Source organism: Haemaphysalis longicornis, unplaced genomic scaffold (genome assembly GCF_048455015.1).
Source record: "Haemaphysalis longicornis isolate Haplotype H1 unplaced genomic scaffold, Haemaphysalis longicornis Haplotype H1 scaffold_14, whole genome shotgun sequence".
Classification (NCBI taxonomy): Eukaryota; Metazoa; Arthropoda; class Arachnida; order Ixodida; family Ixodidae; genus Haemaphysalis; species Haemaphysalis longicornis.
In genome coordinates this window covers 20,761,274-20,788,022 of record NW_027526245.1, presented here as the reverse complement: position 1 = coordinate 20,788,022, position 26,749 = coordinate 20,761,274, and the positions used below count along the sequence as shown (strand labels likewise).

General features: G+C 48.6%; 1 protein-coding gene across 1 annotated transcript in view; it reads right to left on the bottom strand.

Annotated features, from left to right (window-relative positions):
- The window catches only part of LOC144165191 (microtubule-associated serine/threonine-protein kinase 3-like), a 156,084-nt gene that overhangs the window by 83,402 nt on the left and 45,933 nt on the right, over positions 1–26,749 (bottom strand). Inside the window, exons 7-10 of the mRNA XM_077695303.1 lie at positions 22,749–22,921; positions 12,138–12,209; positions 10,280–10,350; positions 5,303–5,419 (exon numbers count right to left, since the gene is read on the bottom strand). Of these exons, the coding sequence (XP_077551429.1) occupies positions 5,303–5,419; positions 10,280–10,350; positions 12,138–12,209; positions 22,749–22,921 (433 nt within the window). The remainder of the gene's footprint in view (positions 1–5,302; positions 5,420–10,279; positions 10,351–12,137; positions 12,210–22,748; positions 22,922–26,749) is intronic.

Below are 26,749 nucleotides of genomic sequence, written 5' to 3'. Positions count from 1 at the left end.
GGACTTAGCGGCCGCAGCGCGACGCTCTACCAACCAAGCCACGGACGCGACGCTGATATCAGTGTTAGTGACGCGCCTTATATCTTTAACGCATTCAAACTACGTCGTCAGCGGCGTGCGTTGGCGACTCAGCGGCGTTATAGCGGCTTGATAACTGCGTGGTGTACACGTGATACTACAAACCCGATGGAAGAGATGGAAGAGAAGGCGGCGAGGCGGTGGGCTGCGGGGGCCGAGCGCAAGCGCCGCAAGCGGGCCGACAACCGTGCATTCGCACTTTCACATTCTCCCCCTCGGGGAAATGCGGGGGAATTTTTTTTTTTTCGTCTGCCTCTCTATGCCCAACCGATGCAGGTATGAAGCTCTGCCTGCTCCGGAAGGATATCTAAGGGGCTAGGAAGGTTCAACCGTTCAACACTAGGAAGGTTCACCCGTGCCAGGAAGGCTCTTAGGGACATAACGGAGAGGATCTGGCCACCCTGGAGTAGTAGATGGCAATTAACTCTGGCCCGCCACCTCCCATAACTAACTCAACTCGCGGCCCTCAGCACCCAGCTGCTGTAGAGCACCTGTCCATGGCTGCGGTCAGAACAGCGATACAGCAGAGGGCGATAAGAATCTCTAAGTCTGAACAGGCCGCATTTGGAACTTGACCCTGGCGATGTTCAACGCACGCGCTCTTTCTGGAGACGGAAGCTTAGCTGCACTACTAGACGAGCTCTCTGACATTAGGTGAGATGTTGTAGGGTTAAGCGAAGTTAGAAGGACCGGAGAAGGCTTCATGGAGCTCACTAGCACGCATATTCTGTGCTACAGTGGACCCCAAGAGAAGAAAGAACACGGGGTGGGATTTTTAATCGACAAGAGAAATAGTAGTAAACGTGGGTTACTGTTCGAGAATCAGCGAGAGAGTCATGGCTGTTGTAATCAAGCTAAAGAAGAGATATAGGTTACTAGATACAGGAGATGCAAGGAGATACATGGAGATACAACAGACACAATACAAGGTGATGCAGAAGATACATGATAGTACAGGCAGTGTACCAACCACCAGTTATGATGATGAAGCCGTAGATAGCTTCTACGAGGAAGTCAAATCAGGAAGAAGAAAGCAACAACGCAGTTCACGATTGTGATGGGAGACTAACGCAAAGGGTGGTAAGAAGCAAATGGGAAAAAGGTCAGTGAGAAGCTTCGGAATAGACAATCGCAACAGTCGAGGAAATACACTGGTGGGATTTTCAGAGAGAAATAACCTGGGGTTAATGAACACATTCGTCTGCAAATGAAAGAATACAAAACGGACATGGCGATGTCCTGATGGTACATGCGAAAACGAAGTTGACTTCATTTTAAGTGGCAACCGAGGTATTGGGCAAGACGCTGAGGTGCTAAGTAAGATTCGGAGCAGCGATAACAGGATGGTGAGATGCAAGCTAAAGCTGAATCTCAGAAGAAAGAACAAAACTCGTGAAAACTAAGAAACCCCGCATCGAATCAGTCAGAGCCACATTGCAGGAGCTTAAAATAACTCTTCAAAACAAATGACCGCTTTTGAACGAGCAGGACGAGGTCAGTGTAGACAGGCTAAATGACAACCTAACATCGGCACTCAGTGAATCAGCAGCAGCTGTGGGAGAAGCAGCATGGAGAGAAGAAACTGGAAAGGTAAGAAAATGAAGGTGCTAATTGTTAAACGTAAAGCCCTGAAAGTATCAAGTACGGTGAATCAGACTGAATTGGCCGAACTGTCAAAACGTATTAACAGGAACAAAACAACCGGCAGTCGTGCATATAACCTTGCAATGATCGAGGAAGCTGCCAATAGGTGGAAGCGTGAAAGCAACTAAGAGAAAGCTAGCCATGATGAAAGGTAGCAAAGGCAGAATGCACGCACTATGAGGTTACCAGGCAAATTTTACGCACAACTTGGACGAGGTAATTAAGGTAGCAGAACGATTCTACACCAGACTGTAAGCCAGCGACGTTAGACCAGGGGGAACTACTCAGAATGCAAGCTCAACTTACGATGTCCCACTAGTAACTATAGCTATCAAAGGCAAGAACATTAGAACAGCTGCAGATGACGATGGTATAACCATAATCGTTTGAAGGAGGGAGAAGATATTATACTGGAAATGCTTGCTGCACTAATTTCCGAATGCCTGAAGACTCAAAAAGTACCCGTAGCATGGAAAAACAATAACAATTCTCTTATTCGTAAGAAGGGAGATTCCAAGGACCTCAAGAATTACAGACCCATCAGCCTGCTATCAGTTGTTTACAAGCTGTTTACCAAGGGTATAGTTGGCCGCATAGGCAACAGCCTGGATTCCCATCAACCCAAAGGTCAGGCTGGGCTTAGGAAAGAGCACTTACCCATGGATGACATCCATATCCTGAAGCAAGTGATAGGGAAATGCGCACAGTACAATGAACGTTTTTACATGGCATTTATAGATAATGAGAAAGCGTTTGACTGAGTACACACCGCAGCCGTTTTAGAAGCACTAAAAGACCAGAGAATAGAGGAAACCTGCACAAGACTTCTCGAAGACATATATAGGGGATGCACGGGCAGTATAACCCTCCACAAGCAAAGCGATAAATTTGCGATCCGGAAGGGCGTAAGACAGGATTATAACATCTCTTTAAACTTATCCACAGCATCTCTGGAGGGTGTACATATTTAGAAAGCTTGACTGGGAAAACATTCGATTAAAGATAAAGGGGATACTTAGGCCATTTCAGGTTTACGGACGACGTAGCCTTGCTGAGTGAGAATGCAGAACACATGTAAACAATGCTTGAGGAACTACAAGGAGAAATCACGGCCCTGGGGCTAAAAACAGATATTAATAAATCAAAAGTAATGAGAAATAAGCATGCCAACGACGTCTACTTCAGCTTAGGAAACAAAACTCTAGAAGAAGTAACCGAACATAACTACCTAGGACAGATGGTTAGTTCTGACCTCAACCACCAGAAAGAAATCCGGCGCAGAATAGGTATGGGCTGCGGAGCACTCGGCAAGCACTCCCAAATAATGAAATGTAAGCTAACTCGGTCACTCAAAAGAAAAATCTACAACCAGTGTGTAATGCCGGTGATGACATACAGAGGTGAAACTTGGCGCCTTACCAAACAACTATAAAGTAAACCTAGGTCGGCTCAACGGGCCATGGAACGAATAATGTTAGGAATCAGGTTAGGAATAGCCATTGTGAACAAGGATTCCGTAGCGAAGCCGAAACGTCTTTGTTGTTGTTTTAAGGTTTCTAAAGTTTATAACAGTTTCTTTCGACCGGTGTCTCCCTTTTAGTTCAACTTCAATGTTAGGAATAGCACTCAGGGTCAATAAACGAGCTACCTGGATCAGAGAACAAACTAGAGTTGACAATACCGTAGTTGAAATAGAGAAAAAGAAATGGACTTGGGCTGGCCATGTAGTAAGACGAACCGACAACCGGTGCACAATCAGAGTAACAGAGTGGATACCAAGTGATGGGTCTAGAAGAAGGGAAGACGAATAACATCATAGAGGGATGAAATACGGAACCTGGGGGGTAAACTATGGCCTCGAATGGCGCAGGTCCGGGCCGGTTGGAGGTCAGTGGGAGAGGTTGTCGTCCTGCAGTGGATTGATGAGGCTGATGATGATGATGTTTTCCATTCCAAATGAAAGGCCTACCTTAAAACGCTTTACGCGAAAGTCCTACAACTTCCCTAATTGAAATTTTTAGGTCTACGAGTCGTACCAGTCCTCCCAAAAATAATTCTGGCAACTATGACAAGGTAGCGCGGAAACGTACGTTTCTCTGTATGCAAGAAGAAAAGCGGTATTTGAAAACTTGCCCGCAGCTAAAAATTTTGTGGATTGGAGGCTTTCTTATTCCTTAAGACATTTTTTCAACCACTAGAAGCAACCAACAATTTGGTCACAGGCGCCAACTGTTCGGATGGGCGAGAGGTAGAATGGTGGCTTCACGTTGTGGAGGTCGGTAGTTCGATTCTCTACGGGCGGTTCTATTTTTTTTAAGCTGCCGTTGGTGTTCTTGGTGTAAGGAAGACCATCGCCAACACCAGACTCGTTTAAATAATGTAGGAGCGTGGACAGCACTGGTCATTCGCAATACGTGGGTATGTGACACAGAAGCCACACATGGAAGAGGCACCAACTCGTGGATGTCCCATCGCCATCGCTGGGACGAAGAAGAAGTCTCGTCTCGTTGGCTCTCCGTCTCGACTTGCTGGTCAGCGCGACTTGGTGCTTCGGTGCTACCGCTGCTGCTGGTGCGGCTGAAGAATAAAGCCTGAAAACCCTGTTATAGTTTTCTATATACGCGGCGCCCCATGCCGTAAAATGAAGTGCCGAAGTAGGAAGGAGGCTACTTCGCGTGCGGTAGCAGCAGGCAGGGCGGCAGTCTCGGCGTACCGGGTCAAGTAGTCGACAGCAACAACGACCCATCGGTTGCCATCTGCAGTGCAAGGAAGAGGTCCATAAAGGTCGATTCCTACACGGTCGAATGGTCTTGCTGGACACGGTAAGGGCTGCAAAGGCCCAGTTCCTTGGCGGGGAGGATATTTTCGGCGTTGGCATCGAACACACGAACGGACGTATTGACGAACGAAGCGGTACATTGGAAACAAAGAACGAATATCTCGGCAGAAGAAACGCCCCTGACTCAGGCAGAATCGTCAAACAAGTTACAGCACAAGCAGAAGCTCCTTCACTGAATCTGTTTACTGTACGCTGCCGTTGTATCTGAGCACAGAGGTTCAGTTAGCCACACTGACAGCAACCCAGCGGCGGCGGGCTTCCTGTCCTTAACATTTTCAAAAGAATCTATAAGAATACATATACAGTTTAGGGCTGTACAACTACTTGTGCTAAAATGTTTTCAGTAAGTGAATAAACGTTTCAGCAGCTTGAGTAGCTGCAAGGTTTGCGGGTCTGTCACGTTTGTACACTACAAACCACCGCTGTTCATATTTCGGAAAGTTCAGTGCCAAATAAAAATTATTGCCGCCGATTTGTTTGTAAATTGATTGTGTTTACCCCGCTATATAAAACGCTGGCTTTCATTTGAGCTAGTGAATCAGTTGAAAGAAAAATCGGTTGTTTATCCCTTTAACATGACAAGCGGTGCTGTCTCGGTGTGGGCTTGTGTATTTCCCCGTGCTTTTAAGCAGAAGAGGTCTCGTCTCTTTGGTTTTGCGTCAGCCTAGCAACGTCACGGGAGATTACTCACACGTGTATGGCGTGTATGGCGTGGCCTCCATGGCGTACCGCATGACCTACCGTATGGCCTCCTGCGGAGGATTTCCGGAGCCATGTAAGGGATGGTGCCTGCTGACTCGGAATCGTTGAACTCGAAGGCCGTTCTCCGGAAGTAGCCCTTCAGAAGGCGCTTGGCGACTGCGTAGACCAACGCGCATGCGGGTGATGCCCACCCCCAAGCCCCGTGCGTCACCGAAACTTCCTGGCTGTAGGACTGAGGAGTAAGAACGGAGACGTGCTCACAAGCAACCAGTGTACTGCTGCGAAAATCATTTCAGCGAAACTGTTTACTCCTCACTACAGTATGTTTCTTCGTTCAGTGGTCTGTCAACAAAATACATTTTGCTGCAAAGCCAACTTTCTCGCGAATCCTGTGTAGCTCCATATCTACTGTAGACATCTCGCGAAAAATTCCAAATAAACATACGCATGCCTTATGACGTGGTGCATTAGCGTCGAATTGTTCAACGCATCATAGGGCAATTATTATCATCCTCATATTTTTCTCCTTTTTCAATTTTTCTTCGCTGCGTTGCTACGACTAAGTACATACCCGCGTTCGCAATGCCGAGCAATGCCGAGCAATTGAAGCGCTCGGACAACGGGGACCAGCGGGTCGACACACGCAAGGCACTTCGTCGACACACACAAGCGCCTTGTGTTCCTGTTGTCCTACCGCTTCCATTCTTCGTCTTGTAAAGCAAAGCTTTTCACCTCTACCCCCAAGGGTTCTTTCGCGACCGTTGGTGTCAACAGAAAACTCCCGCGAATAAATAAAAGAAGTTGCGGGCACCGCCAGGAATGGAACCTGGTACAAATAGAGTAATGGAGTAGAGTAAAAGAGTAGAGTAATGCCCGTCGTCTTACCGAGTGAGCTGCGAGCCCATGCGGAAATGGGGGAGACAGCGGGTGCACTCAACAAGCACGTCTGAGGGTTTTGTGTGCTCCTCCCACGGCACGTGGAGCGGCCGTGTGCGCGCCTTGCGCATGCGCTAGGATTTCTCGCACCAACGCATTACATCTTACTTATTGATCCCCACCGCGTAGTGTGGAGATGCCCACACTTTACCAAACATCGCCCAGAGCGCTTGTAAACACTAATCCGAACACCCTACAACATGAAGCACATACTGGATTAGACGGTTCGTTATTACGAACAACGCGCGCTTTTGCAGTTAAGAGTCGTCTGGCGCGAGTAGTCTAACTGGAGCCGACCCCGGTGAAGACTTTCAGACCACCATAACAAGGATACGGTCCTTGATTGGTAATCCCCTTCCTTCCATCCCTCTCCCCACCATACGGCGCACGTGCCCTCCTTGTTCCAATAAAAGATTCAATCAATGAATCCGCCGCCTCGGCCGCCGATCTCGTCGGCTCCGTTGGCGGCGGCAGAGAGGGAGAAGTGAGATCGTCTAACACCGGGTTTGAGCTTCCTTTTATTTATATAAAAAAAAAACAGCTTCCACTTATGTTCAACACCAATACAACCCAACCAACTACCGTTCATGGATCATGCATTGATTTAACCTTTGCGAAGAATATTTGCGAAGAAGTAATGAAGGGTGTGGTTAAGTACATTTCACTTGACCCTTGTTTCACTCGTTGTAGAGCCAAGTGTGGGAATGCAAGTTACGTCGCACGTGTAGTCGTCGTGGGTGTCGTTTACAGCTTCCCTTTCCAACCACCTTCACAGGGTGGATTGGCGCGCATTTTTTATTTATTGTTTAAGCCGTCAGTGATTTTGTATACTATGTGTTGGCCCGATGCGGAAGTTTCGACATACAGATTTAGACGGGTTGGCTGTTGCCACTGCAGTTTTTTCTGCTCCTGTGTTTCCCCTGTTTATCTATTCTTTGTATTGCCGCCAATGACAGCAGTTATGGCCTATTGATTTTATTTATTTTTTCTTTGCAATCTAGTGCTTGCCTGTCGTACCTTTTTTCGAGTGTGTACTTTGTCTTTTACGCTCCCAATCATACTGTCACGAACTTCTCCCTCACACACTACCGAATTCAGTAACAGTTTCATTTTTCGTCACGGTCCCTCGAATATTCTGTATATTTGTGTTATTTCTCTAATTTGTCCCTTGTTCCTCCTCTGTCCTCGCAGCTTGCAACATGCCTTATTTCACTGGCCTGTACACTCCTGCCTTGGCAGCCAGAAGGCTGCTGGAAGTATTGACCAAATAAATAAATGAACTCATCCTTTTACCTCCAACATTATGCAATTGCCCGCCAAGACTACTATGACAAGGACGAATTTCATTTACTTGCCTTAATTAGTTCACATTGGAGTTGCAAACAATGGGGAATTATCGCCTGCTAATACATGGTCTTCTATTGAAGGAGGGCCGTTACGGAAGAGGGCTGTAACTCGCGTTGTTTTTTTGCGTGGGGGGGGGGGGGGGTATTTGGGAATTTATTCATCGGCCGCTTTGCTGCAAATGTCGCTTCTGCCGCCCCTGTCTTTGTGCTGCTGCTCCCCTCTTCCCCTTCCACCCTTCACCTTCTTTCCTTCCTCTCTCTATTCTCCCATGACGAATGCAGTTTTGGTTTGTTCAACCTACTTCAGTTTTCCCGCGTTCGTACTGTTCGCCGCTTCTGTTGGGACAGCGCCCCTCTTTTTTTTTCTTAGTGATAAGGTGGAATGCGAACAAAAGGCGGAGCGAACACACAGAAAACCCCCCAGAGCGCAGACTATAGCAGACCGAGGTTATTTTCCATTCGCGGATATACTATACTATGCCGGGGACACTTGGAAACCAACAGAAACAAGAGGGAGAATACTTTCACCATGACAGGCAAGCCGCTTCCAACCGGTTTACCAGTCCTCACCAACAATAGTGATTTACAAGTGCGGCGAACTGGGCAAGATGGTGTATTTCATGGTAAAAACAGTGAGAAAAAAAAACGGAGACAGAGATACGGCAGCGCCGTGTTTGTGTTCACCCTATCTCTGTCTTCGTCCTTTCTGCGCTGTTTTCGCCATTAATAGTGATTTCTTTGCGAGATAAAGAGATCGAAGCAACGCTTGTGCACACATAGCTGCGGGTATAACTTCCCGGGCTTCTATTATCTCAGCGTGATCCAGTAATGGCTTCAGAATTGCGTGCTGTGTGGTGAATGTGTTATGAAGCTGTTTCTGTTGCTTTCCACGCGTCGACGGGGTAGTAGTATATATGCGCGTGGAAAATAAACTCAGTCTGCTGGTCTGCACTGCGTGGTGTGTGTCCATCCCGACTTCTTTTACGCAGTGTCAGGCGAACTGGCACTCAGATTGATGGGATTATTTGTTTTAAACATGTTTTTATTGTTCTTAGAACAGCAAGAGCCGAAATGTTAACAGCGTTTGTTTCTATCTAACCTTTCTTCCACAGAGGAAAAAAAGGCATTTTTCCTCTTCTACATCTATTCTGCATCGTTTTTGTAATGCGCAGTTTTTCATTTGGTATCGTAAAAACTAATCCGACGTGTATTTTCAAGAAAAGAGCGCTGGTACTCTAGGTTATGTACAGTCTTTGTCAAAATTTTCTGGGCCATGCCGAACGTGCACAAGCCGCAAATAATTGAATGTACGAGCTTACTTTCCGAGCGAGGCTGAAACGTTTTATGCCGAAAAGGTAGACAATTTTGCCACATCTTAGTTAAAGCTTATTTTTTGAATTCTTCGTGGTCCCGAAGGCTTAGTATTATCCTAGAACATTTTGACAAATGGTACACCTACATTTTTTCTCAAACACTTCCGAAGTTACTTTTTAGCTGAAGAATGTAGCCATTACAGCCATTACAGCATAAGGATGGAGCCATTACAGCAATTTTAGTGACTTAAAATGGTCCCGCTTACACGTGCGCTTCGTGTTCTAGAATCGAGTGACATACAGACAACCGAACTAACATTTTTGCGCCTAGGTAGCCCAGCAAAGATCGTTGTTTTTTAACTCTATGACACTTCGCTGCTCAAATGGCTTCCGAAACATGAAAAGTTTCCCCTCGGCAGGTACCATGGGTAACTGTGAGTTGCAGTTTTCATACAAAGAGCCTAAAGCCGCTGCTGCTAAGCCAATTCAGCCGCAGCACAACGCCTGTGCAGAACGGACTGACCCGTGTTCGTATGCTAACCAAGTTTCATGTAGCTAATAACCAGCAGATCAGAAACAGCGGCATTTTGTTTCTAACACTTATTGTGGCCCCGGCGCTGTTAATACGCCCAAATTCCCAGCCAGAGTATTGTCGAATTTCCCTTCAAAATGCATTTTTTGTGTTTTAACACTTTTGCCGTCCAATCACGTGCGCAGGGCTGAATGACAATGATTTTTGTTTCACTGCGGTGAGTGGCGCACACACCAGCCAATAGAAAGTCCAACACACACCGGCAACCATGGTTTCTGTTATATAATATTTGGTTCGTGGCCCGCTGGTTCGTGATCTCTGAAAAAACAATTACCGCGTGCTTAAACCTCGACACAGAAAGCAGGGTTACAAGAAAATGGCAGTTCTGTGCTCGCCCGGTTACCACCATGTCTCCGTTCTGGTTTAGTTCCGCAGCCATGGTTTTTGATTCCTCTTGGATACCATCCGCAGTTTTAGAAATAATGGCCTTCTACGCTGTACAAACAAAAGTAGTCAATTTTTACTCGCGCCATTTTTGAAAACTTGCAGGCTTTGTTGGAGATTTATACACTTTGCTGTCAATGTGCGCCTGTCATTACAATGATCACAATGTCACCAAACAATTTACCTTAACCTTAATGTTCCTTCCGCTCTCACACGCGTGCAAGTGTTTTAACAAATTCACCATCAGAAATTTAAAAACTTTAGTCACGCATTTTTCTCGGTTCTTCTCGTTACCACCAATGGCTCGGGAGGTTGAAGAATAAGCACGTGGTGTCCCCGAAGGTTATCAGGACTTTTTGCGCCAGTTCACAAATGAGCAGCTTCATCACAATGTATGCTCCGTGTTTTGGTGTCAGAGATTCGGGAAGTAACAATCTCTACTCACAATGACCGCTGCAGACCTTGGTTGTGTCGAAATCGATGACCTTCACTCGTCCTCCAGGCAAGATAAGCATGCTGCGAGGTACATACAAGGTCGTCTCGTTATGTTGCAGAAATGTGCAAATGCCTTTTCTATAGCCCGGCGTGTTTGTCTTTGTTATCTCTCTGACGATTTCAACTACGGGTTTCATCCCGGTGCAGTGAATGCGATAAGCGGCAACACGAAATCAAAACACTTAGAGCATAGTTACAATTGCTTAAAGCTCTCATGACACAACAAATCAAGTCGGGCGCCCACAAAGCCGCCACACTCCCCAAAACCGACACCAGACGCACCCCTTGGAGACCCACACGGGAAAATGTCACGAAAAAGAAAGGAAGGTTAGATCAGACTTCTCAAAATCAGGAAGCAAAGATCCGAAACATCATCACTGAGGAAAATTTTCGAAGCAGTTTCGAGCAGCTAACCCACCTTGTGCACGATTAATTGCAAACAATCACGACTCAGATTTTAAAAATAACTAAAGAAATCCCGCAGTTATCATCGCAAATGCAAAACAAGGAGGTCAGAATTGACTATCTCGAGCTACAACAGCCAACAGCAGCCGGACGCCATTTCAAAAAAGAAAAGCCACACCTTCGTCCAGGACATACTGACACGATCACGGAAAACTACAAGAAAAATGAACCCAAACACACCTCGAAGCGCGCAGTACCAATTTCTTTTCTGGAAATGGAATTGTCGCAGTTTTAAACATAAAAAGAGGTACCTCCAGCAACGCGTATCATCTCAAACAATCTCAACCCTACAAGAAACGACCACATGGCCAAAAATCCCGGTGGAGGACGGCAGGGATCCGAATACACATCGCAGGAATCAAGCACAGATGGTCAACAAAGGCACACGACCACATTCTCACTGAGCTAGTACCCCAGAAAACCAAGGATAAGAGTATATTTGTCCTCAGTATCTACTGCCGCCCGAAAAGCAAGGCTTAGCCCACATTCTCCGTCAAACAAAACCGTTAGGAGGCTCCAACCAAGCTATCGTAGTTGGGGAATTTAACGCAGAATATCGAGCATGGGGTTACAAGTAGGAAAACAAACGTGGCATGCTTAGCTTTCAGAAATCATGAACGAAGACAACCGTACTCATTTCAACGTACCAACGCAAACCGGCACGAGTGTAACGCGGGATACATACCCGGACCTTAGTAGATAGCCACCTACTCTACCTCTTGGAGGGAAGGCGCAGTTTACTCCGAAGATGGAAGTGATAGCGACGCTACAGAACACTCATAATCGCATATTCAACCTAAACGTGGAAGCAGCCAACCATAGTGCGCATCTCAGCCGGCAAAACTGGCCCCTCCACATGTTTGACAGCCTAAATGAAAGGCTTAGCACCTCAAGGACCCGGAAATTACTCCGGTAACTTATGCTGTAGAGGACGCCACCTGATGATTGGAGTAACTGGGAGATGGCGCCCCCACTCTGTATAAAGGCATTGGGGGGGGGGGGGGATTTTTTGCTGTTCGCGAACTGCGCGCTGTTGGGTCATTCTTCGCGGGCTTCACGCCCACATTCGGCCCGGCTAGCGGCGTCCGCGCTACCCGGGCGCGTCCCTACAATAGTATCCACCAAAAGCCGCGGAGAAACAAGCAAGTCCGTGAAAACCATCCTCCACCAATACCCGGCCTCTACAAAGGACTTCATGGAAACTTTAAAACAAAGTACCCTGTATACGTGGGTCAACCCAACACTAGCCTCGACCAGCCAACCCAACACTAGCCTCGACCAGGCTGAGGCGCGGGCGACACTGACCAAAGTCCATCGAAAAACATCGCCAACTAGAAACGTACCTAGAAACAACTGGAAAATTTCCACACACGATGTTCGGTTTCCGCCCGCACCTCTCGACGCAGCACATCCTCCTGCAACAAAAGAATGACATATTCTAAGCTGCCAGCAATACCACATCTAAAACTATACTTGGCCTAGACCTCAAAGAGGCGTGATAATATAGCACACACTTCCATTTTCAAAAACCTCAGTGATCTCGGTACCAGTGAGGGAATGTATGATTATAATGGAGACTTTCTGACAAACAGAAAAGCCGTCATTAAGGTTGAAGAAAGACCATTCCGAAACAATTCGTGTGTAAGCAGGGGAACTCCACAACGAGCGGTCTTGTCTCCCGTATTGTTAAACATAGCCCTGATTAATCTCCCCATGAAGCCGACTGAAATCACGCTATTCATTACGGAATACATGTCGACGACATAACGATATTAATCAGCAAAGAACCATGCAATACCCGGCCACCAACGTAGTCCAGGCTTATTGAAAAGGCCGCGGACTAACCTGCGCCCCCAAAAATCCGAGCTCTTACTCGTGCAAAAGAGGCGACGCGACATGGCCATGGACATAAACATGTCACTGGACGGACCATCCTCCTTCCTTCTTCAACAATTAAGATATTAGGCATGACTTATTAAGAAAATTGAAAAAACAACCAGCTAACCAAAAACCTAGAAGCAACCACGGCGCAAATAGTAAGTATGCTCCGAAGGATTGCGAATCAAAACCATGGCATAAAAGAGGAAGAGGACTATGTACATGCTACGTTTAGTCCAAGTGTTTATTGCTTCTAAAATTACCTACGCCGCCCCCTACACGATCTTTGAGGTGCGAGAAAAGCAGAAGGTAAACACAATTATCCGCAAAGCTTACAAACAAGCCCTAGCTTTTCCCACAAGTTCTTCAACTGCCCGGCTGCAAGCATTTGGACTACACAACACTCTACCAGAATTGACTGAAGCCCACCTCAGCGTGCAGATAACACGTCTAGCCATTACCCCCACGGGACGCCACGTACTCCAACGCACTCCCACAAGCTATAGAAACGACGTCGGACATCCCACTGGACATTCGATCATGGGTGCGAGTACCCTCACTTCCACGGAACAGGAACCCTCAGCACCTTGAAAGGAGAAGACGAGCCAGAGCCCAAGCCCTCGAAAACTACACGGAGAATCTATCACTACGGTGTACACGGATGCAGCGGACTTCGCGCGCGCGAAAACGAAAACAGTAGTTGTCGAAACCCTCCCTTCCCTCATCACGATCGTAAGTCTAAAGCAGTGCACTGCCCTCCAAACGTAAGAGAGAGCGGTTGCTTTAGTTATTGCACAGACTCAAGTCAGCACCATCATCACCGACTCTCAAGCGGCTTGTCGTACGTACGTTGCGGGAAGAATATCCAAAAAAGCAATGCAGGTTCTAGTCCAGAATCCCCCCAAGAGAAATCTATCAATAATTTGGACGCCTGCCCCTTCCTTACTTTGCGGCAATCAAGCAGCACATGCGTTCGCCCAAGTTCTTGCAAACGGGACACCGTGGAAGGATGACGACCCGCCAGACCACCACTTCGCTACTTTCAGCAACACTGCAGGCTATCACGACGCACTTCCCCGCCAGGATCTGACCCGCTGTCACGAGAACAAAAAGTGCCCCGACAACTACAAACCCACACCCACGAGACTGCACGCCACCCAGTCCGCACTCTATACCCCCCTGTGCAATTACTGCGGCCTACTCGCTACTCTATATCACATGGTCTGGGAGTGCCAGAATAACCCAGACTTGAATCCAATTCCCAGTCCTACGCACGAGAAGTGGGAGAGTGAACTTGCCAGCTCCGACCTGAGTAGGCAACTATGGCTGACCTATGGCTACGAAGACGGCGGGTGCGACCAACGGAGTAATGGACGAAGGACACTGCCCAGCTACCGGCTCTTCAGTCAATTTTTTTACCTCCTTCCCCTCACAAATAAGAAAATAATGTTTCATTGTTATTTACTGACATAATACTTTAGACCAAGAAAATGGTCCAAGCAGGACTGGCAAAACACAAAAAAATCTGCATACGCATACAATTCAATAAAGATAGTGGAGTAACATCAACACAAAACTGTTTGGAGACGTTCGAAATAAGCATGCCAAAGTGAAATGTAAATTTCAGCACAGGCATAACAGGGTTTCCAATCTAAATAAAACTAAAAAGCGTGGTAATGTAGCACAACGTAAAGCGGCGTTAAAATCACAAACTTCAGTAATTAAAACTTGCTAAAATATTCTTGCAAGGCTTTCGTAAAATCTAAAATGCTTTCTGGCAATTTTTGCCAATCTTCTATCGTTCGTGGAAAGTATGAAAAGTTAGTAGTATTAGTTCGAGCAAAGTATGGCGATAAATTATGGCTGTGTGTATGTCGTGTTTTTCTCCGGTCTAACGGACTAATGAATGGTGTGGGTGATAATCCAGTCTTACACATATATAGAGATTCTAGAAAAGCTATGCGTGCAATTTCGCGTCTAGTGTGTAGCAGTTGGATTTTGTTCAGTGCCTTGACACATGACGTAGCATCAGTTCCTTTATATTTATTATAAATAAAACGAATAGCCCTAGGCCTAATTATGCTAAAACCATAACGTTACTAGGTGCATCTCAAAGCTTATGCTGTAAAAGACCAAGTTTTTTTTAGCACTGATGAGGTTACATGCGAATGTGGTCATTCCAATCTAATCTAGAGTTTAATACAACACCTAGGTATTTAAACTTAATAACCTTCTCTATGAAGGCGTTTTTATTTGTGTACCTGAAAATCAGGGGGTTTCGTTTTCGCGGTGCTGACTTTCATGCCCCATTTGTCGCACCAAGATGAAATGTCGCATAAAGCCTTATCTAGTCGATGTTGGTCGCTAGCAGACTGCACTTTCGTACAGATCATAGTATCATCCGCGAACATTCTGATATTCACTGTATCACCAACCACCTAAGTTATTAACATACAACAAATAAGTGTTTTTTGAGACCAAATATTTTGCTCGCAGCAACATGTTGCCGTCCACCGTAAGGGTTCAGCGTTGGGCTGCTGGATATTATTCATCCTAAAAACAACAGTGTACATACTAGACAGGACAAGAACAAGCACTGACTGGCAGCTAATTTTTCGGGAGTGTGCATTGGATTGCATGGATACATACACTCATTAAGTGGTTCATAAAAACTTTGCGATTCAGCGATTTATGAGTCTTTTAGCGCGTCCTTCATTACATAACCGCGCAAAAATGCAGGGCTCAAGACTGGCTGCAACTTGAGCCTAAGTGGGCCGTGCAAATAGTTCCGGCGGCGTAGCTATCCTTGTAAATGTTCCGGAAAGTTAGATAGCGAAGGAAGTCGATGCAGGGTGCGCATTTTATTTATATTGTAGCGTAAACGTAGCAACTGGTCAACAGTAAGGGGTATAGTTTAATAAGAAAGAGACCAAAAACCCTAGAGCAGACTAATGGCGTCTCTGCTTGCTGAGGTGGTGGTGGTGGTGGTGGTGGCCCGAAAAATGGCGCATACCCACTTAGGGGGATTGGCCAAGAAGAGTTATGTTTTCATTAGAATAAATCAAGCGAGGCAAAATAATGGAGCAGAAGAAAGAATTTGGTCTAGGTTAATGAAAGAGAGAGAGAGGAAACACGAGAAAAAAAACACAGAGAGAAGAATAGGAAAACTACAGTAAAAATCAGGGAAGCCCGCGCGAGAGAGAAAAGTCCTCTTCCTCCTTTAGCCGGGGTGTTCCCGTGCACACCCAATCTCGCGCGAACGAGGGATTGACGGCACCGCCCTGCGCTTCTTGAGTGCCTCAGAGTTGCCTTCTAATCACTGTGGCATTGCCCCCCTCTTCGGAAGAAGCATCGTCTCGATGCTCGAAGTACGGGTCACCAAGAAGTAATAGATGACGGCCCCGGAACGGGATAATGGAGTGCTTCATTGCCGAAGGGTAACCATCACAGGGATTCGGCAGGGAAAACGTTCTGTCCATAAGCACTGTAGAAGACATGGCTAGTCTATGTCGTAGTACGGTTTCATTCGGACCACGTGCACAACCTCTGGAGTTAGCCTGACGCGTCGGGAGCAGGGTGCCCTTCCATAAGGTGCCACTTCATAGTTGACGTCGCTAAGGCGGCGAATAACTTTATATGGCCCGAAGTACCGACGAAGCAGTTTCTCAGAACGTCCACGCTGTCGGACTGGTGTCCAAACCCAAACCGCGTCCCCTGGTGCGTAGAACACGGCCCGCCTATGCTCGTTGTAGCGAGCAGCATCGGAACTTTGCTGACGTTGAATTCGCTCCCGTGCTAGCTGGCGTGCTTCCTCGGCTTTTTGCACGAAATAGTCGGCGTCGCCGTCTTCATCCTCATGGACCGGAAGCTTGCTATCAAGTGTCGTAGTGGCAGTGCGACCATAAACCAGCTGAAATGGAGTCATGGCTGTGGTCTCCTGAACTGCGGTGTTGTACGCGAAAGTTGCGTATGGCAAGATCTCATCCCACGTTTTATGCTCGACGTCGGCATACATTGAGAGCATGTCGGTGAGGGTCCTGTTAAGTCGCTCAGTCAAGCCATTCGTCTGCGGATGGTAAGCAGTTGTTCGCCTGTGAGATGTGTGGGTTAGTACCATGACGGACTGCATGAGGTCAGCTGTGAAAGCAGTGCCCCTGTCCGTTATGACAATCTGGGGAGCTCCATGCCGTAAAACGATCTTGTGGACGAAGAACTGAGCTACCTCAGCCGCAGTTGCCCTTGGGACAGATGCTGTCTCCGCGTACCGCGTGAGGTAGTCGGTCACCACCACGATCCACCTGTTCCCCTTCGTGGAGGTAGGAAATGGGCCCAGGAGATCCATGCCTACTTGCTGGAAAGGGGCCATCGGTGGTTGTATTGGCTGAAGAAGCCCTGCTGGTTTCAAAGGCGGAACCTTCCTCCTCTGGCAGTCGCGGCAGCTCTTGATGTAGTGCTGAACTGTTCGCAATAGCTTCGGCCAATAGTATTTCTGGCGTATCCTCGCCAGTGTACGGCTGACACCCAGGTGCCCCGCCGACGTTTCGTTGTGGCAGGCGTATAGAATTTCCTGGCGCATCGCTGTTGGTACAACCAGTAAAAACGCGTCCGAGCTATTTCTAAAATTCCGCTTGTACAACACTCCGTGCCGGAGGCTAAAGGACGAGATGTTGCGGGCAAAGGCGTGCGGAATTTGGGCATTGAGACCTTCCAAATACTGGATGACAAGAAGCAATTCAGGGTCCTCTCGTTGTAGTTGGGCCATTTCAGCAGGAGTAACGACTCCGAGAAAGGGGAAGTCTTCGTCGGTGTCTGGGCTTGCCGACTCGACAGGTGCCCGTGACAAGCAATCAGCATCGCTATGCTTCCGCCCGGACCTGTAAACGACCGTCATGTCGTACTCTTGTAGGCGGAGACTCCATCTGGCGAGGCGTCCAGATGGGTCTTTTAGGTTTGCCCGCCAACACAAGGAATGGTGGTCACTGACAACATTAAACCGCCTGCCATAAAGGTACGGCCGGAACTTGTTGATGGCCCAGACGACGGCAAGACACTCTTTTTCAGTGGTGGAGTAATTCATCTCTGCCTTTGATAGAGTGCGGCTGGCATAGGCTAGAACTCACTCGGCTCCGTCCTGCCACTGAACGAGGAGTGCGCCAAGACCGACGTTACTGGCATCGGTGTGGATCTCCGTATGTGCGTGTTCATCAAAATGAGCTAGTACTGGCGCTTTTTGTAGCCGGTCCCGCAGGTGATTGAAGGCGACTTCTTCCTCTTCTTGCCATGCGAAAGGTACGTCGTCTTTTGTCAGTCGCGTCAATGGTTCAGCGAGGTCAGAAAAATTCTCTACAAAGCGTCTGTAATAGGCTCAGAGGCCTAGGAAGCGCCTAACAGCTTTTTTATCGGCTGGTCGGGGGAAGGCTGCTACGGCTGCCGTCTTCTCAGGGTCTGGTGCGACACCGTCTGAACTGATGACATGTCCTAGGAACCGCAGCTGTTGTAGCCGAAGTTGCACTTTTCGGGTTTTATAGTCAGACCAGCGGACTTTATAGCATCGAGAACTAGTCGAAGTCGTTGTAGGTGGTCATCAAAGGTGGCAGAAAACACGACGACATCGTCCAGGTAAACCAGACACGTCTGCCACTTTAAACCGGACAAGACAGTGTCCATCATTCCTGGAACGTCGCGGGTGCCGAGCAGAGACCAGACGGAAGTACTTTAAACTCATAAAGCCCATCGGGTGTGACAAACGGAGTTTTCTCTCGGTCTCGCTCGTCAACTTCAATCTGCCAGTACCCACTTTTGAGATCCAGAGAGGAGAAGTACTTTGCATTACGCAGTCGGTCTAAGGCGTCATCTATTTGTGGAAGAGGGTATACGTCTCGTTTTGGTACACGATTTAGCTTCCTGTAATCGACGCAAAATCGTAAGGTTTTGTCTTTCTTTTGGACCGGCACAACAGGGGATGCCCACGGACTTGTCGACGGTTGAATCACGTCGTCTCGTAACATTTCCGTTACTTGGGTCCGGATGGCTTCTCTTTCCTTATAGGACACGCGGTAGGGATGCTGGTAGACTGGCTTGGTCGTTTCGTCGACGATGATGCGATGTTTGGCCACAGGCATTTGTCGAACTTTCGATGAAGTAGAGAAACATTCGCGGAAATCCTCGAGGAGGGCTGTCAGCTGCCGTTGCTGCTCTGCCGACAGGTTAGGGCTGATGTGGATTAACCCGACAAAGTCTTTCGGAGCCGGTGCTTCATGCCCACCTTCTCCCACAGTGCAAACTTGTGCCGCTTGAACGAATTCATGCGAGGAGGCGATGGCGGTGCCTTTTGGGACGTGTTGAAGCTCGTTCCCGAAGTTTGTCAGCACCACATTCGCACAGCCGTTATGCAGGCGGATAAGGCTCCTTGCGACACAAATTTTTCGTTCTAAAAGCAAATTCATGTTGCCTTCCACTAGCCGTTCGCAACTTTCAGCCACATCCCCCTTAACAAGGATCATTACACTGCTTCGTGGCGGTACCACCACGCTGTCGTCCACTACGCGGAGGGCATAGAATTGCCCTGCTTCTGAATCGTTTCTGGCGATGGCTCCTTCGGTGGAGAATGTAACGGTCGATGTCTGTAGGTCGATGATGGCGCCGTTCGTTTGCAGGAAGTTCATACCCAGTATGACGTCCCTCGAGCATTCCGGGAGTACGATGAAATCGCCCACGTAGGTGTACCCCCGTATAGTAACCCTAACCGTGCATTGGCCTGTAGGGGTAACCAGGTGACCGCCTGCCGTGCGAATGTGAGGCCCAGTCCACTGCGTCAGTACCTTCCTCAGCTCTCTTGCCAGATTGCTACTAATTACCGAGTAATCCGCACCTGTGTCCACCAGCGCAGTCACGTCGTAGTCGTCGATACTAACGGCAAGGTCACATGTGGCTCTTTTCCCATAACGTTCTGGATGCGTCGGTTCCGATGTACGTCGTCGTAAACACGATGGAGGATCTTCGCTGACGGTCTTTTCAGCGGCCCCACCTCCAGAGGTCGCTGGTTTCAGTTTTCCCGATTGGGGCAGGGCGAGCGCCGCCCAGGCGAGCTAGAGGAGAGACGAGGGCTCGGCGACCTGTAACGTCGGAACGATGCTGGCGTGGTTTCCGGGCGAGAGGGAGCGCGCTGCGCGAACAGATACTGTTGGATTTCGGCAGGTCTTTCACCGTTCCGAGGGCAGGGCGCGTTTGGAGGGAAACCTCGAAGGCCAGCATGACGGTAGGGGCACGACCTGTACAGATGTCCAGCATCCCCGCAGTGGAAACACAGTGGTAGCCCGCCCGGCGCACGCCACACGTCTGTCTTGCGTACGGCGCTCCGTCCAGCAGGAGGGGCTGGGCAGTTTCCAGGCTGGCGACGAATAAAGACACCAGCAGACGACGGGGCGTACGCGTCGGTAGTAGCAACGGCGACGTTCGAAGCAGCGTACGTAGGGGCTCCTTGCAAAACCGTGGAGTATGTCATCGCGCTCTCCGAGATGCGTGAGGGCGGCGGCATTTCGAGGTTCACCGGTGGTTGAACCGCTTGCTTAACCTCCTCTTTCACGAGTTGGGTCAGAGAAGCGTACGTCGGTGAGGCCTGAGGCAGTTGTAGGAGGTGAAGCTCCTCCCTAATCACTGAGCGGATGAGCTCCCGCAACGTGTCACGGCTGTTCCCCGAGGCCGAAGCAAACACGTCCACCGACGCGCAAGCAGGGTGGCGGTCGTATTGTCTGGCACGCTGTTCTAGCGTCCTTTCCATCGTCGTCGCTTCCGTAAGAAACTCAGTCACGGTACGTGGGGGATTGCGCACAAGCCCAGCGAAAAGCTCCTGTTTCACACCTCGCATAAGGTGACGAAGCTTTTTATCCTCAGCCATGCTCGGGTCTGCACGTCGGAAAAGACGGGACATCTCCTCGTAGTGCATCGAAACGCTTTCATTAGGGCCCTGGTTTTTGGAGCGCAAAGCGGCTTCAGCCTTTTCTTTGCGGTCACCCCGGGCAAAGGTCTTCAGAAATCTGCGCCGGAATTCATCCCAGCTTGTAAAATCTGCTTCGTGGTTTTCGCACCACGTCCTCGCGCCGTCTTCCAAGGTGAAGTGCACGTCATGCAGCTTCCGCGCTTGATCCCATCCATTAAATCTCGCGACCCGCTCATACAACTCAAGCCAATCCTCCGCGTCTTCGAAGGCGTCTCCATGAAAACTTGGAGCCTTTCGCGGCTGTTGGAACACGCACTGACATGGCGTAAGGTTGTCGCTTGCCATTGTTGGGGCCGTAGGGTGTGCCGCTGCTGCCCTGGATGTCGCCGCTGTTGCCCTGGATGTCGCCGCTGCTGACCTGGATGTCGCGGGCAGAAGTCCGTACTCAGGCAATGCACCTCGAATCCGACGACTGGTGCGTTGATGAACGGGCGTCAGCTCTGTTTCATGCGCCCGGTCTTCAGAGGCGGTGTCCTCGCTGTGCATGCGAGATTCGCGGCTGGTACCCCGCACCTCCACCAAAAATGTAGCGTAAACGTAGCAACTGGTCAACGGTAAGGGGTATAGTTTAATAAGAAAGAGACCAAAAACCCTAGAGCAGACTAATGGCGTCTCTGCTTGCTGAGGGAAGCCCGCGCGAGAGAGAAAAGTCCTCTTCCTCCTTTAGCCGGCGTGTTCCCGTGCACACCCAATCTCGCGCGAACGAGGGATTGACGGCACCGCCCTGCGCTTCTTGAGTGCCTCAGAGTTGCCTTCTAATGACTTGACTGTGGCAATATCTTTTAAGGTTTTATTCATACTGGACTGTTTTGCCATGCAGGACTGCATATGCGCCAATACACGCCTAAAGGGAGTGTCTCAACATCGAACTTTGTTGCTGCCAGGGCATAGGATGGCAAGACAGAGAGAACTCACTCAAACTCATTTTTTTTCTTCACGCTGTGCTTACTCAAACTCAGGCTCAAAAAGTCGTCTGTACTCAAAATCACTCGTACTCACTCGCAACATAATTTGTAATCGAACTGATCTGTACGCACAGTCATTAGTCCTCACGAGTACAAGCACTCATTCTGCACTCATCCGTACTCAATTCATCTGTACTCACTTGTACTCATACTCTATCTGTACTGAAACTCATTATTCCTCACGATTACTCGTACTCAATCTTTACTCGCTCGTACTCATCTGTACTCACTTGTATTTATACTCAATCTGTACTCACTCGCACTCGTACTTAACCTGCACTCACTCGTACTCCATATGTACTCACATTTACTCGTATTCAAAAGTGTTTCTATTAATTTTTTTCTCGCAATGAACCACTTGCATTCACACCCTGGAACTAGGTCATTGACCTGTCATTTGAATGGAGTCAGTCCAGTGAAGCCACCAAGTCTGCCCTTGCTTTCACTATGGCAACCCCGCGGCGAGCGATCGCAAAGAGCTGCGCAACACGGAATGGGACGGCAGTTTTCACTGTCAGCACCTCGGTTTGCCATCCTTAAGAGGGGGCACTGCGGCACCGCGAAGTGCGTGAGACTCGTGCACGCACGTCGAGACTCGAGTGCGTGATAAAACTCACCAGTTTGTGCTCGCTAGTATTGTACTCGTGAGTACTACTCACGAGTACATGCAATTGCGAGTACAGTACTCACGGGTAGTACTCATGAGTACTACTCGTGAGCACTTCTCGCGAATGCATGTGATCGCGAATACATGTACTCACGTCTGTATTCCCTCGTCATTATATTCATTTTTCGCCTGGGGCTGTACTCACTCATCGTACTCGTTTTTTGCATCAATCTGTACTTACTCATCGTGCTCACTCGTGAGTTTGAGTACAAATGAGTACAAATGAGTGTGCTCACGAGTGAGTACGCCGACCCATGCGCCAGGGTAATTTACACAACCCACAGTAACAATCCCTATTCCTCTTTGACACAGCAAGAATAAGGCCACTACAGATCCCGCCGTTGTGAGCACAACGTGGCTGCTGCAGGGGAAGGATTGTCGAGTACATCACTCGGGGCCCAGTGGTGGTGTGCATTACACACCCTCGGAGGCATACTGCGCTCACTTGGACACCTTGATGTCTCGGTGGAGGAACCCGCGCAGGTGCATGTGCTCCAGGGCGAGTATTAGCTGCGCCATGATGATGCGCACCGCCTCGATGTCCAAGTACTCCTCCTTGGTGACCACGCGCATCAGGTCCAGGCCCGCGATGTACTCCATGATGGTCACGTACGCCTCCTGCAGAAGGCATTGCTGCGCGCTGCTCCAACGGAAACACGCAGCATTGCTGAAAGATACGCATTAATAATCAGCGAGCAGCCGTGGGCGCCAGAGCACACAAAAAGAGGCAGTGTTGCTTCACCCCGTGCCTCCTGAGGAAACGCCGAGGTATTGACGTCTAATCACTTCTCTCCTAATGGCCATTGAAGAATGTTCCCATTGCTCAATGTATGCAAACTTGTCGATGTTTTAATGTTTGGAATTATTCATGCCTTGCGACGTGGAAGGTCAATAACTAAGGAATCGCGGATATATTAAAACAAGCTGTCATTCCGCGTTCTAGTGGACCAGCAAAGGAGAACTGGCGTTTCTCAGAGCGGTAGAATGTCCCGGCATTAGCACCTGTCATCGGCGATTAGCGGTGCAACCAGGTGACCACCACTGCTTTTGCGACGCCTTACCACGTGTTGGTAAGTGACCACAAGCGACCAGCGTGTAACAACTGCAATGTGTGTGAAACTGCAAGAGCCCCCCACTACATGTTTACTTCAGGAAAGTAAATTGGAGTTGAAAGATATTTCGTAATTAGAACCTATTGTTCTGATAAACGCCCATTTCAAGGTTACTGCAGGCAATTCCCACACTCCCAATGCCTCCAGCCCACCACGCCAATTTCTGCATGTAATAATCCTAACTTGTAATCAAAAGTTCACTACCTACACCCCCTGTGCCCGCTGAAGGGATGCTTTTACTTGTCGCATCTGGATGGTACTGTGCAAGCCGATCACAAGGTTTCTCTCAGGCTGCCTTTGGACAAAAACCGCCGCGTGAGCAGCTAAGTACGACCTAGCAGAACCAGTGCCAACACTTTTAAGCACTTAGGCCTCTCGCTAGTAACTACCACGTACCTTCCTCTCGTATCTCCTCCGCCCACCTCTCACGCTGCGTTCCTCTTATACCGATCCCCTGGTGCTACACCCTGGTGCTACACGCAATGGAGGTTTGCTGAATTCAATTTCCACACGTTATAGCACTGCTGGTGCGCCATCTGTTGGGACCTTTCATTGCTGTTTGCCTTGGGGCTCCAGCTGCAAGGTTCAGAATTGAGCGCAAGCCCTTTTTGTGTTTTGGGGTTAAACGACTATTTTTAACACGTTTCGTTGGTTTCATCGCAAAAATTACGCCCACACCTGTTGTAATAAACAAAAACTGCCTAGTACAGAGCGTAACACCCTTTTCTATAACACAGGTCTCAAACAACCGCTACATACTCTAGTTTAGGCCTAATTATCTTGCCTCGACCGGAAAACATTTCAAGAAAACTATTGTGTCATTCTGAACTCTTGACAATATATTTTGACTTCAACGTCTTTTGTGACACGTTTGAGTCCGCAGTTTTAAGAGGTAACCGGTTGAGGCAGAACTCAGTGTTATAGACACGGGTGTTGCACACCGTACCAGTTATGAATTTATTATTTATTTCAAATAATGCGTGATGTTTTTTTTTTGCTCATCAATGCTGTACGAAAACTGTGCCACCAGATTTACTAGAAGTGTTTCGCCTATATAAACGTCGTGTTCAAGAATTCTTTTCACTTTTGGCCGGGTGGCTGAATCGAGGGGCAGACAGACAGACCGAACTGTTTACGAATAAGTAGTCAAAGAAAGGCTCAAACTGGCGTAAGTACTCTTTAGCGGTCACATAGAGTGCTGCCAATGCACGTGGCCGGTCTCTCACACTCGCACCGCGCACACTTTTTTCAAGTACGTAACTTGTGCATTGAGGAGCGTGAGAGAGGGCGCAGTGACGCAGGCTGCGCTTTTCAGGAAGACCTCGGAGGTCTCCCGCGTCAGCCTGTGCTTGCACCATTTCACACGACCGCGCACCGTCAACGCTGACCGGGGAAGAGTACTTTCAGCAGTACCAGTTTCTCCAAGTGCGCATGCGCAGTCTGCATTGCGAAAGCTACTCTTGTCCTTCCTCCCAATAAAATTCGTCAGCTGGTGATCAGTGCCTTTTGTCTCTCACTCCTCTTCTCTTCCTTTGTCTTCCACTGTTTCTCCTCTTATTTAAATGTTGCGGTCATTCTAAACACAAAATTTTGGTTGTATGTTCACAACGGTGCGGAGAGATACGGAATGCTTGCCGAACAAGACGGAGAAATCATCCTAATGACGAAAGGCGAAAAGATACATGAAGGCCCACCAGATGTTTTCACGTTCTATCGCATGCACTTTTTTCACCTGACCATCTACAAACTTACCCAACTCCGCAGTATACTCCTGGTCCGTACGAAAGCAGGTTACATTGCACAGGAAAGCATAGCCGGAATGTAGATCACTGCATTTCTCATCGCAGTCATTGTCCAGCCTCCGGGGTCTCCCTAGCACGTAAACCTGGCATGCATTCTACGCGCCAGCGCTGTTGTTCCACCGCCACCTCCGTGCTGCAGCAGAGGTTCGTCATGAATGTCGCAGCGGCAACTGAGATGGAAGCGTGCCACTCCATCGTGGGCCACTCCATCGTGAGCCCTACGCACCCGGAGCAACACTCGCGATGGTGGGACCACGGGGGCTGCTGGCGGCGCGGAAGCGCGGAGCGGTCAGCAATGCGTGTCCCTGCGCACGCGCACTCCCCATCACGCGCGCCCAGGAGAAGCACACACGCAAACGCAACAGGAGTGACGTCGGTGCCACGCCGATCGGTACCACACGATTTATTGCCGCAGTGCTGTCATCGTGCGAGCCCATTACCTAGCGTATGTCTCACGGCGGCTTCCCTGTTACAATCCCCACATCTGGGTACGCATCATAGCGCCTGTGTGAAAGCACTGAAAGGAAGACGAGGAAGAGGATCGAGACGCGTTCTGCCTGTTTTGCCAGTGCTACTGCATCGCGGCCTAGTGTGCTTTCTCCCGGTGTGTCTACGCCATTAAACTCTCCTGTTTCAGTTTTCCCGTGACAATATCATCTGTCCCCTAATGCGGCGAAATACCAATAGCGAAATACCAATACCTTGTCCAATATAGTACCTTGACGACAGTGCTGGTTTGGGCCTGCTGGTGTAGTAGAACATGACGAAGAATTGACGCGCTAGGACAACAGGGACAAGCGCCTTGTATGTGTCTACTCGCTTGTCTCTATTGTCCTAGCGCTTCAATTCTTTGTCATGATACCTCGCAGATGATTACTTGTTGCACCCCCTTCCACGTGCACATCGTGCACAGTGTAGATTCACAAGCGTAGTCCCACACCAGAAGATGGGTAAATCGACTGTGAGCTGTCGGCTGCTGTCAGCGTTACTGGCTGATCCACCTCAGTATGTTTGTTGTTAGGCTGCCGCCATGCTCTAATTAGATGGGGAAGGCGTTTGTTGTGCCAACGTAGCCTAACCTAAATGTAATCCCAGCTTACCTAAGCGCAACCTAAAACTAACACCAGCTTAACCTGTAATGTAATGTGGCAGAAATCTGGCTCTAGTTTCTTTTCAATTTTATTTCACTCAAAACGTCGTGATGCTGCCAGGCGATCCGCAAAAAGGCACTCCCCGTATCAGGTTTCATGAAACCAGTGGTAATTTTGAAGTTGGTTATCGGGCTACATGCAGCCAATAAGACATTTTTGGTCAGCTCGAAGATCTGCATGGGGACCGCATACCGCACTTTGTTCACCAACTGTGCCTAATAATGCATGAATGATGATTCCGCATTAACAACAACAAAAATTTCGATCGATGCCCTTAGACATTAGTTTTGAAAGCGCGTCATGCTGTTCCGCTCTTGACACCATGCCCTGTGAGAGATGTCATACACAAGTTGGAAAAGAGTCTTTGTGGATACACTGCGG